General features: G+C 45.8%; 1 protein-coding gene across 1 annotated transcript; it reads right to left on the bottom strand.

The window, feature by feature from the left end:
• Positions 1–16,559: 16,559 nt before the first annotated feature.
• FOXD1 (forkhead box D1) lies at positions 16,560–18,659 on the bottom strand. Its single transcript, XM_053588835.1, has one exon. The coding sequence runs from the start codon at positions 18,653–18,655 to the stop codon at positions 17,252–17,254; it is 1,404 nt and encodes a 467-aa protein (XP_053444810.1). The 5' UTR covers positions 18,656–18,659; the 3' UTR covers positions 16,560–17,251.
• Between the last annotated feature and the right edge of the window lie 1,134 nt (positions 18,660–19,793).

Genomic DNA, 19,793 nt, shown 5'->3' with positions numbered 1-19,793 from the left:
AGTATTTTATTATGTAGTCTATTCCCATGTATAATTTCTGCTCCATCTTAAAAGCTCAGTTACTTCCTGTGCAAAGCCTTCCATGACCCTTGCATAGTTATTTTTTTCCTCTGTGATCTTATACTAATCAATGCATATTTCTACAGAAGCACATTTTAATTAGTACACGTTCCCCATCTCCAACCATATGTCTTATTTTTCCTTGTATCCACCTTATATCACACCATGCCTGGCACACAGTAGATGCTCCCTAAATCCAAGAGAATAAATGAAAGTTTCTTTCAATCCGTATGTTACTTTGTCTATGTTATATAGACCTAAGAACCTGGTACCATATTCCCAAGTTTTGACATTTTTTATAGCATTTCATAAGAAGTGGCTTTACTTATTAATTGTTCATGTATTTTACTGACTTCAGAAAATGTTTGAAATTTTGTAATACTTCCATAAGGTGCCAGGTGTGGTGGCTCACACCTGTAATCCGACCACTTTGGGAGGGTGAGGCAGAAAGATTGCTTGAGGCCAGGAGTTCAAGACCAGCCTGAGCAAGAGTGAGACCCCATCTCTACGAAAAATACAAAAATTAACCGGGCCTGGTGATGTGTGCCTATTATACCAGCTACTTGGGAGGCTGAGGCAGGAGGATCGCTTAAGCACAGGAATTTAAGGGGCCACTGGACTCTAGCCTAGGCAACAGAGGGAGACTGTCTCAAAAAAAACAAAAACAAGAGTTCTAAAAGGGTATTTATTATAGAGAAAACTAATGTATTGTTAATTGCTTTAGTTTTTAAATAATAAGCTATGTTAAAGCAAATAAGATATGAACAAAAATTTAAAATAATTACTAGAGATTTTTCTATAATAAAGCCATTTTGTCAGAAACTCATGATGTAATTCTTCTGCTCAATTTTCTAAAATTCTGCGTGGTCCTTTCTGACTTCTTTGAACAGACAGAAGCCCATCTATGTGAGCAGGTAGGTGAATGGGCAGAATGAAAGAGGCTAGTTTCTTTCTTCACATATAAATCTCAAAAAATAATAGGACACATGTGTGCAGAAGTGGTCAACCACTAACAATATTTATAACTCCACAATTCCTAGTGGAAGTAAAATAATAAAGCAATAAAACATTCAAAGAAAAGAACAAGTACCATGGTTAAAACACTGGCATCCGGGCTCAGAACTTGTCTGCAGTCCAGTCACTCGGTCTGTTTACAGTAGGAATGTAGATTGTTTTCATGACATGGTCCGCTTAAAAAAAGGCAGACCAGATCCCCTATGTGGGGTCTGCATCCAACCCGTGCCATAATTTCTGCTGAGCACAAAAGCTGAACATACCCTGCGTCATTGGAGATTTTGAACCACTTAACTAGCGGTAGTACTGGCGGATTCAAACTTTAGTGGAGGGAGTAAAGGAGTTACAATTATGTTTAAAGTTAACAGAAATTTCACAAGCAATACTTCCAACTTACAAAAACAGGCAAGGTAATATATATTGCTTTGCCTTAGAAAAAGATGAATACATGCTACCCTTTAAATACTCGAAACCTTATTTAATATGCTTTTTCCAAAATAAACTATACACATTTTTAAGAACCTTCTTTAAAGCATGACTAGAAATGAGGCAATTTTTAAAGATCTTTATGAGAACTTGTACGTGTAAACGATGTTTCCTTCTCAGTAATCACCCTGGGAATCTACCAATATTTAGTATCAATGATGCTGTCATTCCTGAGGATATTTTGAGAATTCTCCCATTGTGACTAGTTTATAAGTCACACAAGATGACAAATCTTGAAGGACACATTGGTTTTATAAAAAAAAAAAAAAGAAAGAAGAAGAAGAAAGAAAGAAGGGAGGGAGGAAAGTTTTACTCAACTTGGTCATCTTCTTCATTCACCAAATTTGACTCTCAGTGCCATTTGGCCATTTGCAAAATTAAACTCACCCTCAAAGAATATAGTTTTTCAAACAAATGGGCAGTAACTTTTTATGTTTCAAAAACTTTTTAGGGCCAGGCCTGGTGACTCCCTAGCACTCTGAGAGGATCCCTTTGGCTCAGGAGTTTGAGCAAGAGAAAGAGAAAGCAAGAACCTGCACAAGAGGAAGACCCCAACTCTACTAAAAATAGAAAACATTAGCTGGTGGTGTGGTGGGTTCCTGTAGTCCTAGCTACTCAAAAGCTGAGGCAAGAGGATTGCTTGAATGCAGGAGTTTGAGGTTACTGTAAGCTAGGCTGATGCCACCACACTCTAGCCTAGGCAACAAAGCGAGACTCCGTCTCGAAAGAAAGAGAGAGTTAAAGTTTTCAGTATTGGGCTCACTGATAGAAAATGCAACAGAAAATTATCAGTCTTTGAAACACTGCTTATAAAATACTTGTTGCAAGGACAGGACTAGATTAGTTGCTCTTATTAAGTATGAAAAATCAATCAATGAAAGCTCTTGTCATCAGCAGAAAGTTTTATTAATGAGACAATGACTGAAGGATCTATTATTTTCTTACTGTTTATTTTGAAATAATTACAGATTCGAAGGCAGTTACACAGAGTTCCATACGCCTTTCCCGGAGCTTTCTCCGATGGTGACATCTTATGTAACTCCAGTACACTATCAAAATGAAGAAACTGTGGCCGTGCCTGTGGCTCAAAGGAGTAGGACGCCGGCCCTATATGCCGGAGGTGGTGGATTCAAACACAGCCCGGGCCAGAAACTGTGGGGAAAAAAAAAAAAATGAAGAAACTGACATTGAATAACACCGTTAAGTACATTATAGGCTTTATTCATTTTTTACCAATTTTTACATGCATTTGTGTTTGTGTGTGTAGTTCTATGAAATTTTATCCTATGTATAAATTTGCATAACCACCACCACCACAAGTATTATACAAAACTCTTCCATCTCTACAAAGGAACTCCCTCCTGGTACCCTTTCCTTGTCCCCTGGCAACCGCTAATCTGTTCTTATTTCTATAGTTTTGAGATTGTTATATAAATGGAATTATGCAGTATTAACTTTTTGAGGTTGAGTTTTTTCAGCTAGCATAACGCCCTTTAAAGCCAATTTGTTGCATACATCAATACTTTATTCCTTTTTACTGCTGAGCAGTATTCCTTAGTGTGAATATCCCAGACTTTCACCATTGAAAGACACATGTGTTGTCCTTCCTTCCCTCTCTCTCACCTTCCCTCCCTCTCTCTCTCTCTCTTTTTTTTTTAGAGACAGAGTCTCACTTTGTCACCCTCAGTAGAGTGCCTTAGCATCACAGCTCACAGCAACCTCTAGCTTTTGGGCTTAGGCCATTCTCTTGCCTCAGCCTCCCTAGTAGCTGGGACTACAGGCATCCGCCACAACGCCCGGCTATTTTTTGTTGCAGTTTAGCTGGGGCTGGGTTCGAACCCGCCACCCTCACCCTACTCACTGAGCCACAGGCGCTGCCCCATCTTTCTTTCTTTCCTTTTCCTTCTTCCTTCCTTCTTGCCTGCCTTTCTTCTGTCTCTCTCCTTCCTTCTTTCTTTCCTTCTTTCTCTTTTTTCTTTCTTCTCTCTCTTTCTTCCATTACAAAGCTGCTATAGACATTCATGTACAAGTTTTTCTAGGAACATAAATTTTCACTTCTCTGGCATAAACACACTAGAGTATGGTTGTTGGGCTACATGGTAAGGGCATGTTTAGTTTTGTGAGTAACTGACAGACTATTTTCCAGAGTGACTGTACCACTTTACATTCACACCAGTAATGTGTAAGAGATCCAGTTTCTCGGATCCTTACCAGCATTTGCTATTAATGAATTTTTATTTTAGCTACTTTAATATGTGTTTAGATCTGATTATTTTGGGAAATTACTGATTCAATTTATTTGGCTGGTCTTATAATAATTCAGTGGGGGATGACTTGTCTTCACACCATCTCCCTAAATATACACTCCGAGCTGTATTTTATATTTATATTACTTTTTAGATTTAAAATTATAAAAAGATGTGTTCCCTACTTCAAATTGACCAATGTCCTATATAAGCAACCAAAAACTCACTTCAGGTTTTTCCACCTGGCCTCATAATTTTTCCCATGGCATAAACACAGCTTTGCCTAAAAATGCTGTTCTTTGTGGGGAAAAGGCCTACTAGCTGCACTCTCTGTTTTCTGTTGAGAGGGGAGCACTAATGTTGGGCTGCCCTGATTGCCCGTGGTGACTCGCAGCTTGAATTCATGAAAGAGCTGGTTTAGAGACTGGATTGCAAGAGATACTGAGAGTGAGCAAGATCATCATAAATCTGCACATTTGCTATGCTTTTTTCTCTGTTCAAAGTTAACTGGTCTGTATGGTGACCTATAGATGGGACAAAGTAGAGACTGCTATGTTAGTTGCAAAATGAACACTTTACTTTCAAACAGAATTCAAAGTGCACTTGACTGGCTGTTGCATGAAGTGCTTGCACATCTGAGATAGAACAAACTGGATGCAATTTACTTTCCCCCTTCAGTTCATGCCATTCTTTGTGAAGAGGCCCAAAGTACTTAGTACTAGTCCTAGGGAATGAAATGGCAAGTAGGAAATAGAATCTAATTACAAAAGCAGCATGTGGCTTCTGTTCTCCTTCCATTTACCTGCCATTCCATCTTGAAAGTGATGTAACAGTTACTATGGGTAAACCATAAAATTTTGTTTCATTTATTTATTTACCTATAATCTTAAGATCACTGTTAATAGTTGATAATGAAATGTTGGGGGGGTCTCTGGGGAGAGGACATTTGTTTTAATTTCAGACTAAGGTAAAGCTTTCCAGCATTTGCTTCCCATTCTTTACCTGTATAAATTGTCTTAACCATTTATAAATAGAAGTTTGAACAGGTGAATCCTACAAACATACTGATGAGTAAAAGAAGCCAAACAAAGGACTACATACCTACTGTGTGATTCCATTTGTATGAAGTTCAAGATAATGTTCGATAAAAGCTCATCTGTGGTGGGAGAAATGAGAATAGTAGTTGGAAGTGAGTGGTCGGTATTCATTAGAGATGGGCATGGAGGAGTTTTCTGGGGCGTTTAAAATGTTCTATAACTTGATCTAAGTACACACAGGTGCATATAGATGTTCAGATCACCAAGTCGTATACTTAGGAGTTGGACACATCGTTTATACGTTATTCTTTAATTAAAATTAACTGATAGGAAAGAGTAAGATGTTTGTTGATAAAGTCGTAGACAATAGATTTTGGTTTGTCATCTCAAAGTTTCCAGAAATTCTTAAATTTTGCAAACTGTCATTTTTTTCCAATGCTAATGAACCACTTTCCTCCTCTCTTTCCTCTTCTCTGCCCCTCCCACTTTCTTAACTAATTAGGTTTGTGTTGTAATGTCATGCATATTGTAACTGTTAAATTAAAATATTGCAAGGCAGAGTGTGGAAGCAATAAAACTCTATTAAGATCAGTTTAGGCCTTTAAAAATTCCATGATTCCTTTCACTCACATGACATCTTTCATTCCTTGTTTTGAAGTTCGGATCCAAAGAATTTTGCATGCTGTGGGTTGACATTTAGTTAATAGCATCTTTTGCTGAGGTTCCATTTTCTAAATTAACAAGATCAAGAACAGTGACCTGATGATATTCCTTTGTACATCTGGCTCTTTTCCAAAAAGAAGGATTAAGAAGAGGGAGGGAGAGAGGGAGGGGGAAGGAGAGAATCAACCCTCTTGGTTACCTTTATTTTAGGGCAAAGTGTGTTTGCCCTTCTCACTAACAAAATGAACAAAAACCCCACCACCCCACCACACACGTACAAAATCTGTATGTTACAGTAGGTCTGCTATTTCTCATTTCTGGCTTGCTTCCCTAAGCTTCCCTAATGCATATGTTACCTTGTGTCTGGAGTTTTTCCTACTAAGCCATGAAACAGATAAAGAAAACCTACAACCACATCTACATATAAACCATGCTGTAGAAGCAAATCAGGTTCAACCTCTTAAGACATATTTGGGGATGGAGTAAGAGGGAAGTAAGAAGGCTGAGGAGCATAGTACCCATCTCTCTGTCTAGGCACAGAGGTGCTCCACACACATTTCTTGAAAAGACCAGTGGCAAAAAGTACAAGCAAGGAACTCCTGCGCAGAGTGTGAAGCCAAGGATAGTGGATTCAGGATGGCATCTGACCCACTGTTCTCTCATTCCCAAAGGCTTTACTAGGAAATATCATGGGGGGGGAGGGGCAAGAACTTTAAGTAAAGAATGTGAGAAATACGAGGAAGGCAGGCGAAGAGGAAAGTATGGAGTCTACCGAATGGGAAAGGGGTGCTTTCCACCGCAGACAGAGAGAACTAGGCGCCTTTTTTCCGCTCCGCTGCCCCCAACGTCTGGGCTGTTCCAACGCAGCTGTTTGGGACCAGGGCTCGGGGCTCGGGATGGGTGGGAAAGCCAGGGCCCGGCAACAGGTGGGTAGGTGGTGGACTTTTGTCTGCGGAAGGAAATGGGCAGCGCTGAAAGAGCGGAAAGGAGGAGCGGCAGGACGAGTGTCCGCGGGGTCCCCGGGCTCCTCTAATTAGAGAGGGGATGCAGGGTGGCATTAGTTCCCAAACGTTTTAATCGAGCCTCTTTTCAATAGCCAGGGATAAATGTAGCCACTGTTACTCTGTGCTGAATGGGTCGCAAAGGCCCCCGCCCGGCCCCCAGCGTGGTCATTCAGGGCTCTTTTCACAACCCGTAAGCGGCTCGGTCCCTGGGCCTAGCGACACTCCAGAGCGCTCCTAATTAGTCTAATTAGAAAGGTGGATTGATAGATGGAAAGACAGAGTTGGGTTAGGAAGATGCTCAATGCTGCCAATCTCGGCTGGGTTGCCGCTTATTCTCTCCTTAAAGAAAAGGCCCCAAAGAAGGAGGTTGGAGCCGATGCCCGCCCGCCCTCGCCCGGGCCGGCTCCACACGGCTCGGGGCTGGGCGGGCTCTGACCCCGAGCCTCCCGCCCAAGGCCGGAGCCCGGCCGCGGGAACCGGCCGCTTCCCCGGAGCGTCTCCAGGTCGCGGCCGGGCGAGGAGGGAGTGAAGGGCCGCGGACAAGTGTGCACGGCCTCACGTCCTGGCCCTGCGCCTCTCCGCCCCTCCCGGGCCCGCGGCCGCCCCTTCCTCACCCGGGAAGTCGCGCGGAGACGCGGCCTGGGCGGGGCAGCGGCCGGGCCCGGGTTGGGGGCGCCGCGAGCCGACGGTCGGTGCGGGGCCCCCGCGTCGGGCCGCGCCACGTGGCAGCTCCCGCGCCCTCCGCCCCGGCCTGGCGCGCCGCCTCCTAGTGAAGCCGAAACTCCACGGAGGGAGCAACTTGGGGCTGCGGACGAGGCCTACTTGCGCGCGGCCGTGGGGCCGGGCACTGCCATCCTCTTTGCCCAGCGCGGGCAGCAGGCCGGCCGCCCTCCCGCTCTCGGGCGCGGAACGGCAAGGCCCGGCCTCGGGCCCCGGCCCCGCGCATTCCTGCGCTCGCCGCTGCGGGCGGGAGGCGGAGAGCCGAGCAGCCCGGGTGGCTTGAAGAACACTGAACCTTTAATTGGGCTATAAATCAGACAGGGGAGTGCGGTGGAGTTTGTGCAGGTGTAAAAACAGAGGGGAAAGCCCAGGCCGAGCAGCCAGAGCGCCCGGGCAGGTCAGAACCTCCAGCAAACTAACATCTTGATAAGTCCGCTGACAACAAAATAAACAGTGGAGAGGGCTGGGGGAGGCGGGGACGCCGTGGCCGCGGCCGGCTCGCAGCAGCTCCGCGGCCGTCTGCAACCGGGCAGGCCGCTCTCGAGCTTTGCTTGGGGCTGGGAGGGAGGAGTAGATAAGGAGAGGGAAGCGAGAGTATCTTCCTTTCCGCCCGCTCCTATTCAGAGTCGCATTCCGGAGGACCCAGGGAGGTTCAGAAGTGCGCGCTGCCTCGGGGTCCCCTGCGATGTCGGGGCACCGGAGCTCCTGGGACCGCGGCGAGCGAGAAGCGGGTCCCAGCGCCCCCCCGACAGCGCCACCGAGAGGCCAACGCCGCTCCTGCTTCATCTCAAAGGCTGAAGTTGGGGAAACACTGCCCGGCCCCGGCCGGAGGAGGTAAAAAACCAAGAAAGGGCGATCGGAAACGAATTCCGCTCACTGCTCAGGAGCAAAACCCCGTCAAAAGCCTATCGAGACGTTGGCACAAGCGGCAAGTGAATTCACAAAGGAAAATAGTATAAGTCCTGTTAGGTCATTTTTCTGGACATTGTTTAAGGTCTGAAAGGGACCAAATCATTTCAAAATGTTGCCAGTAAAAATTATCCTATGTGGAATGCAACTAATCCTTTTAGGTTCCTGTCAACTGTTTCCACAAAAGGAATCCGATTTTTCAAATCAAAGATCCAAAAGTCTCTGGAGAGAGATTTATTACATGCCAGAGTTTTAGTTACAGAATAGAGTTACAATAACAACCCGCACCCACTAACTCCCTAAAATAAGGGATCTTATCCTACATAATTCTAAAGACGTGTGGGAGATGTTTGCTCGAGTCTTGCTATGTATGTGGGCGGGAAGGGGATGAGGGAAAAGGGAGGAAGGCAGAGAAATATTAAATGCCTTACATAGAGAAACAGAGCACCGAGCACCTCAGCATTTTATTGTTGTCCTCTGTACCCCTCGTTACTTTTGAAGGAAAATACAAGACCCAAACTTAGTGACTTGGGCACAGTTCTTGGCAATGACAACTTACAGGTGAAGTGAATGCTTGAATAGAATTCAGGCAATCTCTTGGGCACCTTCGCACCCCCAATGGTTCAAAACTTGGACTTCGAGTTTATATATTGAAGATGCCTGTACAGTTCCTACAAGTGGGAAACTATTTTATTTAAAAGCATATAAAAAGAAAAATGATAACAATGAGTAAAAGAATGCAAGAAAATATACCTGCTTTATTTTTGTTTTCTTTGATTTGGAATAAAATGTTTGAGCCTGGAAAAAAGTGCCCTAGAGTTGTTTTTTTCTTAACTGTCTCTGTACTTAACTCTTCACAAACCCAAGTGAACATAAACTCATTCCATGCAGGTCACAGTCTGCGTTTGGATGTATTTTAGGGCCTGATCACAAACCTTAGCCCTCCCCCTTGTCAATTCTTCACAGAGAACTGGCAGCCAGGGACACCCTCCCCCTCATCAGTTCTTCAGGAACTAGCAGTTAGGGCTACAAGCCGGTCTATTAGTAAAAAGCCTTAAAAACTTGGAAGGAAATTCAAATTCACAGTGCCTGAAGGAGTCTGGCATCGACTTACCTCTATAGCACTTAGGCTCATAGGTGTTTTAGGCATTTTGTGAGTAACCTGCCACACTGCAAAGATTGCCGAGAAGCTATTGTCAATTTCATTTACAGATCAGTGAGATTTTGATAATGAAAGAATATCTTTGTTAATGGAGAAATGAAAAACTTACCTTCTTAGCGTTTCAACCACCATTGTTTCTTGCTAAAACATATTGCTCCTCTTGTTCTGCAGCATATGCTTATGTTATTAGGGGCGTCTTGGTGGTGGGAATTCTTTCACTTGTTTCCTATATTTAAATCAGGAATAAAGACATTTGCAATATAGCAGGTGCTCAATAAATAAATAGTGTGCACACTAACCCACTTTTGAAAGCTTAGGGGTTAAAGAGATGATCAGTAGGTAAGTAAGCAGAGGAAAGAAACACAGAAAGAGAGTAGAAGAATGGATTTAAAACACCAGTGGTTTGTTTATTTTAGAAGGGGGGAGAAAGTTATCAGCCCAAATATCCATCTGGCTGAAGTAAGAGAAAACATAATGGCATCTCTTTTATACACATTATTTCTAGAAAAGGTTATTTCATAGATGAGGGCAGGAATTTCAAAGATAAATTTTTATAATCAAGCATCTCTCTTAACCAACTGAAAGATCCTGGGATTTAGAAGTTTTTTTCCTTGAAAATAAGGATGTCAGGAAAGGCCACAAAAGGATCATAATTCTTTACAGCAGCATTGGTTTTATGTTTTTCAAAACGTTTTTCACATAAATTGTATTATTTGATTCTCACAACTTGTTCCTCCCCATTAAAAATATAAATGAGGTTGTAAAGTAATCTCGCATTCAATTTCAACGTAGTCTTCTTTCTCCTCTTGCAGGCTTTGGAGTTTTTGTTTTGGGGGGGGTTCTTCTTTCTGCTTGTACTATTTTTTTCTCTCCCTATTCAATCATCTAATAGAACATAATTTTGCACATCGTCATATATGCAAAAGTCTGCATTAAAATAAGCAAAAATAGAGATAGAAAATGGAGTAATTTTTCCCTCATAATGACCCTTTATTATAGACTTTTCAAAAAATGTGTAGTTTCCTTTTATTGCTGAAAATATCTAGCTATTTTAACAGAAATTTCTAGACAAGTATGCAAAGACACTCTGTCTTCTGCCATAATTAATCTCTGCCCTTCCCTCTTTTTCTTTGCCTCTTTTTCTTTGTTAATGATCATAGCTGCATACAAACGAGACTCTTTGGTCTGTGCCTGGCTCCCTCTGGGACAGGGAGACTCAGGCAAAGGCCCAGAACCTCAGATTCATCCTATGACTGCCCTGGCCACCCCAAACCTGTTCCCTTTCTAGTGCTGAGTGGACAGGCTGGACATGGGGCACATTCCATAAAGCCTGCATTCTGCTAGTGTACTAGATAAATTCTCCCAGCAGTAGCATCCTACATACAGAGAAACATCCTATCTTAAAAAATAAAGTCACTCTCACTTTAAGAATAGAAAAATATCTTTACAAACATCCTCTAATTTCAAATTCAGAACCAGAATTTTCCAGATTCTCTCAATAAACCCACTGATACAAACTGCTTTTCCTCCTGGGATAGGGCTTTTTTTTTTTTCTTTTTAAGTCTAGAATTAAAAAGAAAAATGTTTCTGATCTTAAATGAAAATCTCACATCTGTGATGTCTCTAAAGTGGATGCCTGTGTACTGGACAAAGTGGTGGTCCATGGCCTAGCCTGAGGGGGCCAGGCTTCAATGAAGCTTTTAGGTAACAACAGACAAGGAAACTACTAGCAGGCAGTTTGTAATTTCCTCACAAGCAGGTCGGGGAGACTTCTGGCTAGGCAGGTGGATTAATTGTATGGGGGGGGGGGTAAAGGACTGGCCTAAGCCACATGATGTGCAGCTGTTTAAAGACAGTAAAATCTCTCCAAGAGTGTGTCTGGGCAGTGTGCAGGGGACATGTTTTCAGAAAAATATTTATTTTCTGATTAAATGTTCAATCAGCTCATCTGACTCCTTCCGTATTCTTCTCTATTCCACACAGGGAGGATACACCCCTGTGGGTAGCTGTAAGACTGCCTTAACAGCTTAGCAGAAATTTCAAAACTGGCAGATCTTGACCACTGAACATCAGCAAGAGAAGCAGAGGAAATGGATAAGTAGCGCAAAGGTAAGCTATGTGTATGTGGATAATGTTTTAAAGATGGGGAGGAGAGATGCTATGAGAGTATAATGTAGAAAGAACTGGGTGAAAGAAGCTGATGCCTCTGAAATAATTAGCTCCCAATCCCAAATGCATTGAAAACAAGGTTCTTGGAAGACCTGGGTGGAGATGATGGGGAGGAGGGTGTGGCAAGAATATAGGGGGCAAAGTGTGTAAGAAATAAATGATTCTTTTAGGAAATGACTCTAATGCAACTTCGCTACCACAGTGATGTTTAATAAATCATGATGATGGCAATAAAGTAGCAGTATACTGTAACGGAAATAAAATGGGGTTAAATGCTGAAGTCCCAGTAGCTGTGACCTTGGGCAAGTCTTTTAATCTCTTTTGAGCTTTGCCATCTTTATTTGTAAAATAGGGTCAATAATAGTTCTTGCCCTCACGATTTCGCAGTGTAATTAAGAGAAATACTAAGTGAAAGTGCTTTTTAAAAGCCAGTGTGAGCGGTGCCTGTGGCTCAAAGGGATAGGGCGCCAGTCCCATATGCTGGAGGTGGTGGGTTCAAACCCAGCCCCGGCCAAAAACCACAAAAAAAAAAAAAAGTCAAATTAAAAGTCAGTGTGGTGAAGTTATTGACTGGTAGAGACAGGAAAGACATTCCAGGACAATAAAGACCTCTGCTTCTTGATGCTGGTTGTCCATGTGCTTTCATTTTATGAAAAGTTATTAGAATTTGTACAAAAATGTTTTCCTTTTTAATTTTTACTTTTAAAATTTAGAATAGCTCAAAGTGATTTTTTTAACATTAGGGTGCTGGTGATAATGACAAGAAAAATTATAAATATGGGTCAGAAGCTCATAGTTTTTATTCTCATTTCTCTTTCTAGCCATCCTATCACAGCTAGAAACCTGGGACTCAACCAAGGATCAAGGATAATCATCAACTGTTTTCCTTGTGCTCTGTACCTTGCTGACTAGTATTTTCCAGGTAAAGAAGCTAAAGAATAAACTAGGAAATGCCCTGCATGTCAGAGGTGTCAACAAGAAAAAGGAGCCCAAGCTGTTCACATCAAGGGAAAGATGTGATTAGAGAGATGTGACATGCAAAGAAATTATCTAAAAAGTGAATTCAATTGGGAAAGTATAAGCACCAAAGAGATCTGAGCAGCTGGTCATAATCAGATTCTCCATCTTTCTGTCAAATGTAATCTAATCCGGGTGGCATAGTATTTATTGCTGAAGTCCAATGGCTAGATTTTACACTAAACATATTTACACATTTACGTTTGTTGCTCTGTAAACACACCACATTTCACTGGCCAGGACATCAAACACATTTACCAACAAAAAGCATATGTCTAATTACAAAATCATAGAGGAGAAGGCAAGTGGCAGCTGAGGGGCAATAAGCGTGCATGCCTGTGTATGTATATGTGTGAACCAGCTGTGCCACCAGGAAACCGGCAGGGACAAGAATGAATGCAGACAATGCTGAGCCCACTTCACTTGTCCTCTGCTCCCCAGGCCTGTCCTTGTCTGGTTCAGTTCTAAAGGGGGCGTGGGACTCATGGCATTCCAATTAGACACATGGTTACCCCCCCCCACCCTCAGGAGCCCTGAGGGACCAGGGTGGTTCCTGGACAGATTTCTGATTTGAATTGAATATGATACTGATATGACCTTTAAATTGCCCCCCAAATGACTTCTCTCAGTCAGGAACAAAAACAGGTGTGAGCAGAATGTGTAGCCAGCACAGAATTTTAAAATTATAACTAGAGTCCTCAATTCCTGGCTTTGGGTAGTAAGATCAGATCCCTACCCATCAACAGCAGTTGTAATAACACGGTTAGTGGCTTCAAGCTTGGTTCTCAGTCAATCAAGGAAATCAGAGCCACTGGGACCAAAGAGAAGAAAAAAACAGGCATAGCCTCTCCCTCAACCACTGGCCTCAGACAGCCTTTAATAAATGACACAGGCTGGTATTCCATCAAAATAATCACCCTCCATCAGAATAACCAACTCCCCCAGATCTCTCAGAGGACAAGCTATAGGAAGAAATTGGGGGAGGGTTATAAAAAAAAACTAACACGGGAAGAGAAGCCTTCTGAGATGACTGCTTACTACACTCACTGTGAAAATTCTGATAACAAATATATCCAGAATTCCAGTTCTGTCAACAGAAAGTTTGGGCAGGAAAGTTCCACGGAGTAGGGGCCAGATAAATAGAGACGGTAAACAACATACAAATGCTTCAGTGAGTAAAAAATGAGAAAAGACTTCGCAATTTTGTCCTTCACTTCCACAGTTTCTCTCTCTCTCTCTCTTTTTTTTTTTTTTTAAAGAGGAAGGGAAGTGGCCCTTAAATAAATGCATGGGACGGGGTGGAGAGCAAACACACTGTTGAGCAGAATCGCTGGCTTCTTATTTTAAAGAAATAAAATAATTACCCAATAGAGAAAAAAGAAATGAACCAAGGAAAGATCTAAGGTCGTGACACCATGTGCGGTACAAGGAGCAATTCAATCCATAAGGGCTTCATTACCCCCGCAATAGATAACATTTGGCTAAATCTCGCTGCAGATTAAGTCTCCGCAACACAACGGAGCCCTGAATGGAGAGGCTCCTTTTTGTGTGGTCCTTGTCCGGGAGCTGCCTGAACCATTAGCCCCAATACATCCCTCTCCCTATTAACTGCAATTCCCTTTCGGCTGAGCTTCGGTCGTTTGTCTCGAGGCTCTACGGGGGCGTTTGATGAGCAGAGAAACAAGGAGAAGGGGAGAAAAGCGTCGGGTTAATGAGTTGTAGCAAATCCACACTTTGTAGTTGGGAGGAGGAGCGCTGGTGACCAATGTTTATCCAACTGGTTTATTTTTCGAGACCCAGCCTATTGAGGAAGGCTTGTTCAAGCAGGCTTCGTTCCTACAAACACACAAACATCCTTCTGTTTGCCTACAAAGAAAAGGGGACCAGTGCTGGATTTGCATGCCAATGAGGAGCCCCAGGAGGAGACGTCCTTGCGCATCAAAGGCCACGGTAGCCCAGGCCGCGGAGGCCTTTGTTCCAGCACCTGCTCGCCTGCGCGGCCTGACCGGGCGCGCCCCGCGCTCCTGGCTCCCTGTCCACGACCCGCGGTCCCCGCGTCACTCCTCCCCTGTCCCGCGGTCCTCACCCAGCGCCCCACACCTTCCACAGCTCACGTCTCACCCGCCCCGCGCGCGGCCCTGCCTTCCCCAGTCTCATCCGCCCGTAGTGAGCCTGGGGGTCAGGAAGGCCAACGGTGGAACCCCAAACCCGCAGGGTGGGGAACCGAACCGCAGGACACGAGCCCAAACCGAGGCGCGGATCTTTTGTATGTTCTTACGGCTCAGAGGCTCACGTTGCACTCCGTCCCCTTTACAAACAGGCGCGTGGTTTCCAGTGGGAGCGAGTGAAGCGGCACCCCCACCCCGGGACTCAGCGAGGCCAGCGCTGGGTCGCCCAGTGTCTTCCTGCAGTTCTCTTCAATGCAAGGACACCCCGGGAGGTGCGAGTGTGTCCCTGTATTTTTTATATTTGGGGGAATCTAATTGAGAGATTAGTGGGATTCTCTTTTCAGGACATCCACCCATAGTGTAAAAATCTTTAAAAAATTAAAATACACATGGTTTTTGTTGTTGGCTCTCTCTTCCTAATTACTTTCAGACACATATTTCAGTCTGTGAGTCGTTACAGAATGCGGTAAGGCGCGACAGCAGGGTCGGTGCCCTTTGGGTTCCGCCTGCTACTGGCCTTTCCACCCGGTGCGGCGCGTGGAATCAGGACCTCCTCAGGTTCAACGTCTCCTCTTAGGCCAGGCCAGGGTAAAAGTAACTTTTGTATACAAGAGTTAAGTCTTAACAGGATTTTAATATGTATCTATATATTTAGTGGTAAGTTTGAGGGTTGAGTGTGTGTAACCTCCTCCAACCATTTCATAGGAAAAAAAATAGAACTTCATTTTGAGCCTGTGAGAAAGTTTTTTCCTCCCTGAAAAGGGACAAGGCATCAAGAGTAAATATCGCTGCAAAATATTGACCTATAAGGTGAACTTCTTTAACTTGGTAAATTAAATCTGCAGATCTCCAGATATATACCTATCTGAAGAAACAGAAATCTCCATTGATTTTAAGCATTAAAATTATATTTTAAAGAAACTGAAATTTCCACTGATAGTAAGCATTTAAATTATATGTGATTATATATATGATGTATACATATATACGATGTCTTGGTTTTTTAGAGCCCCAATAATATCTATAGTCATCAAACTAGTGTCTCACACTTTTTCAAAGAAGAAATTTTCGAAATAAGCAGTTAATGAAGACAAATTTGAAAAGTGCTAAGTCATCAAAATTGTATAAATACAATTTAACACCTCATATATTTTCATTTTTTTCTTTAAAGCATATACTTATCTTAAAGTTGAAGGTTTCTCTTAAATATCCTAAGTCACTCATTTAAGCTGGAATTTCAATGTTTCCCATTTAAAATTAAAAAACCCTCTTTATGCAAGTACTGGAATTCCTTCCATGTCAAAAATAGTAGCTTTAAATACTATAACTTTCAAATACTTAGGAGTTATTTTATAGTGTATGCAAATATTTTCTTCAAGACTTTAAAGCGATTTAACTACTGATCATTTCTATTAATTTTTTCTACTAAAATTTAAAGCTGGAAACTGTCTCTGCTTGTTTTGCTTACATTACAATATAAAATTATGTCCTAGAGTTTTTGCAAATATGATACTGTGATAAACAATGAATGGAAATTAAAGTGGGAAGCTCAAAAATAAAACTAAAAGTGTCTATAAAATTACCTTAGCATAAGGTTGGCTTTAATTTCAAAATGTCTAAACACTCTTAAAAATGGAACAGAATCAGATTTGAAAATGTATACCGAAGTAACTCATTTTATTTGGAGACATTTAAAAATAATTACTGACCTTTTACAATGGTTTTGACTTTGGAAGTCAAAATTTAAAAATGAAAAATCATGGCATGATGCTTCTGTTAAATTCTCTTTGAAAAGAATATTTAAGTGTACTCTATTATTGGGTTCATAATTACATAGAAACCTTTTTTTAAAAAACAGAAAACAAATTAAGAAGGGGACAACTGAAGCCAATTATTGTACTGACTTTTCTTTGAAAATTAAGCATTTTATTTCTGAAAAAAGTGTAAAAATCTTACATTAGAATAGTACAATAATAATTGCCAGTAAAATTTACAATTCTCCTTGTAAAGAAATCGCAGTAAGTACAAAATAAAAATTCCGTATGTCTATTATGATACAAAACACAGGTTAAAATAAGAAATGATAATTTTGACTTCTTTGTGTAAACATGTTAATCATTTTTTTCCTTTTCATGAAAAAGTACACCAGACAAGTGTCCTCAAATAAAAAAGTATTGCTTCGCTGGCATTCTTCGAGACCTTTGCTATTTCTGTATTATTCTTATTTTGAACACTATTTTTTAACGCCTGCACCTGACCTGAGAATCTCTACACCTCAAAAAAGGCTTAGCTTGCTGTTGCTTTTAATTTGCCAAAGTCAGGGGAGTCCCTAGTGCCTCGACAGGGCTGACCCCCACCAGCACCCTCTTCCTCCCTACCCCGAGTTGGGGGCTGCAGCATAAATAGAGGGACCCGCAGAGCCGAAAAGCGCGCCCGATTTGTTGCCAAATAGTTTCGTCCGAGAATCCGAAGCGGCGAAAATGGGCGCGCGAGGTCAGGAGCGGCCGCGCCCAGAGAGCAAACCACCAAATCACCAAGATGCAAAAGGAGCCCAGATTCCTACCTTCTCTTTCTCAAGCGCGCTAACATAGCGTTATTAACAATTTGAAATCCTAGCAGTAAAGTTCTCGACACTGGACAGGGCAGTCCCTTGGTGCAAAGTCCCCAGGGCGGCTGACGAGGAGACGGAAGAGGCGGCCGCGGCCGCCGCGGCCACGAGGGAGCGAGTGAGCGCGGCCGCCGGGCCCACGGCCGCCTGCGCCGCGCAGCCTCCGCCGCCGGATCCGGGCGCGAGCGGCGCTGCCGCCGGGGAGGGTGAGGGCGAGGCCTGCGCGGCGGCGGCGGCCTGCGCGGCGGCGGCGGCGGCGGCGGCCGGGCCCAGGCTGCCTCCGATGATGCTCTCGATGGAGAAGGGCGAGCGCGCCAGCGCTGAGGCGCCCGGGCCTCCCGCTTTGGCGGCCGAGGCCTGCAGGGGGCCGGGCAGGGCGGCGCCGAGCGGGTGCGGCCGGTAGCCGAAGGTGGTCCGGACCAGCTCGGCGGCCGCGCCGTGCGGCGGCAGGGGCGGCGGGGGCGAGTGCGGGTGGAAGGCGGCGGCTGCGGCGGCTGCGGCGGCGGCGAAGAGGGCCGAGGGCGGCGCGTAGGGCGGCAGCTGCAGGCCGTAGCCGCAGCCGTAGGGGCCGTAGCCGTAAGCGTGCGGGGGCGGGGGCGGCGCGGGCGGGAAGAGCGCGGCGGCCGCGGTCGGGTCCCCAGCGCCCCCCGCGGCTCCCGCCCCGCGCAGCAGCAGCGACTCGGCGGCCGCGTTGGGCGGGAGCAGCGGTTGCCGCTTGAAGCGCTTCCTCCGGCGCAGGAAGCTGCCGTTGTCGAACATGTCGGCGGACTCGGGGTCCAGCGTCCAGTAGTTGCCCTTGCCCGGGTTGCCCGGCTCGCGGGGGATCTTGACGAAGCAGTCGTTGAGCGAGAGGTTGTGGCGGATGCTGTTCTGCCAGGCGGGGAACTTCTCCCGGTAGTAGGGGAAGCGGTCGCTGATGAACTCGCAGATCTCGCTCAGCGTCAGCCGCTTCTTGGGGCTCTGCAGGATGGCCATGGTGATGAGCGCGATGTACGAGTAGGGCGGCTTCACCAGCGGGTTCTTGGCTCCTCCGCCCGCGCTCCCGCCGCCGCCGCCGCCTCCCGCGCCCGCGCTGCCGCCCCCGCCGGCTCCGGCCCCCGCCGCGGGAGCTGGGCCTGGGGGCACCGGGGAGCCCCCTGCCCGCGGCGCCAGCAGGATGTCATCATCGTCCTCCTCCTCCTCCAGATCCTCTAGCTCGTCCTCCCCGGCGTACGAGCGCCGCCGCCGCCGCCGCCGCTGCTGAGCTGGGCCAGCCCGCCGGGACCCGCCACCGCCGCCCTCGTCGTCGTCCTCCTCTTCCTCGTCGTCTTCGTCCTCGCCCTCCCCCACCACGTCGATGTCTGTCTCCTCCGCGAGGCCGGAGGCATCGGACATCTCCGTGCTCAGGGTCATAGCTGTGGCACCGCGGCGGCGGGGCGGCGCATGGAGGCGCCGGGCTCCGGGCTCCCTCCGCTCCCCAGCCCGGGTCCCGGGCAGCGGGCCCGGCCCGGGGGCGCCACGCTGGGGACCCTGCCGCTACCTGAGCGTCGCGGGGCTGCCGGGCCGCGGCGGGGCCTCGCGCTGCGACTTTGTAACTCCTGCGCCGCCGCCGAAGCCCCGAGGTTTCTGCGCTGCGGGGGCTCCGCTCGCACCGAGCCCGGAAGGAGGACTTGACTTTCCCCTCTCCGAGCGTCTTTCGCCCGGTCGGCTGAGGAGGGGCTGGCGGGGCCCGGGCAGGCTAGTCAGCGAGTCTGGCGCCCAGGAGGGTGCGGGACGGGCGAGAGTCTAGGAACAGAGCTCGGCGAGGCCAGGGCTGAGTCCAGGAGAGGGCGGACCTTTCCTCGGTTTATAGCAGAAGGGGGCCTTGTCACATGGTGTGCACGTCAGAGCGCTGCTGAGGGAAGGGAGAGAAAGCCTAGGAAACCAGCCCTGCTCCGTGGAGAAAATTCCCCTGTAGAAGGGGGCAGCAGCTGAGGCGAGAGCGACCTCACTTTTTCTTGCTAAAGTGGATGATACCTGACTAGCGCGCTGGCCAGACGTTGTTTGGAGCTAGAGCCGAGGCGGGAATCAGAGTTGCCAGCCTCCTCCCCCTCGGCTAGCCCTCCACCCTAACCTCAGAGCGCCCCTGTGACGCTGCAGTTTGACCTTCCACAGCCTTGAGGAGTCGTCCAGCGGGGGACAACCACTCCATCCTCTGAGGTGGTCCCTGGAAAAGACTGGGGTCCTTTGGGGTGTCCCAGCTCCTCCCGATTTTGAGAGAGGTTCCCCATTGAATTTGACGATAAACCTCCCAGTTTCAGCACGGTAGTAATTGTTTATTGACCCCTTCTCTTCGGTTTTTCTCCAAAGACGTTTGTTTTCTGCTATCCGTTAATAAAAATGCTGTGGAGGCTGCATTTCAGTCATTTCTGTGCAATTGAATGCCCTAGAGACTTGACGGCAAAACTAAGCCACTCTAATGAGACGAATTTCATGGGACCTGACAAATTTCATGGCAATAAAGAAAGTAATAATTGAATCCAAAGAAGAAATAGGAAATGTTAGTGAAACC

This window comes from Nycticebus coucang, chromosome 1 (genome assembly GCF_027406575.1).
Source record: "Nycticebus coucang isolate mNycCou1 chromosome 1, mNycCou1.pri, whole genome shotgun sequence".
Taxonomy (NCBI): Eukaryota; Metazoa; Chordata; class Mammalia; order Primates; family Lorisidae; genus Nycticebus; species Nycticebus coucang.
This window is presented reverse-complemented; position numbering and strand designations above follow the sequence as displayed.

What these genes read in the sequence shown, in the direction of transcription:
- FOXD1 (XM_053588835.1), bottom strand. Translation starts at nt 18,655, where the DNA reads ATGACCCTGAGCACGGAGATGTCCGATGCCTCCGGCCTCGCGGAGGAG.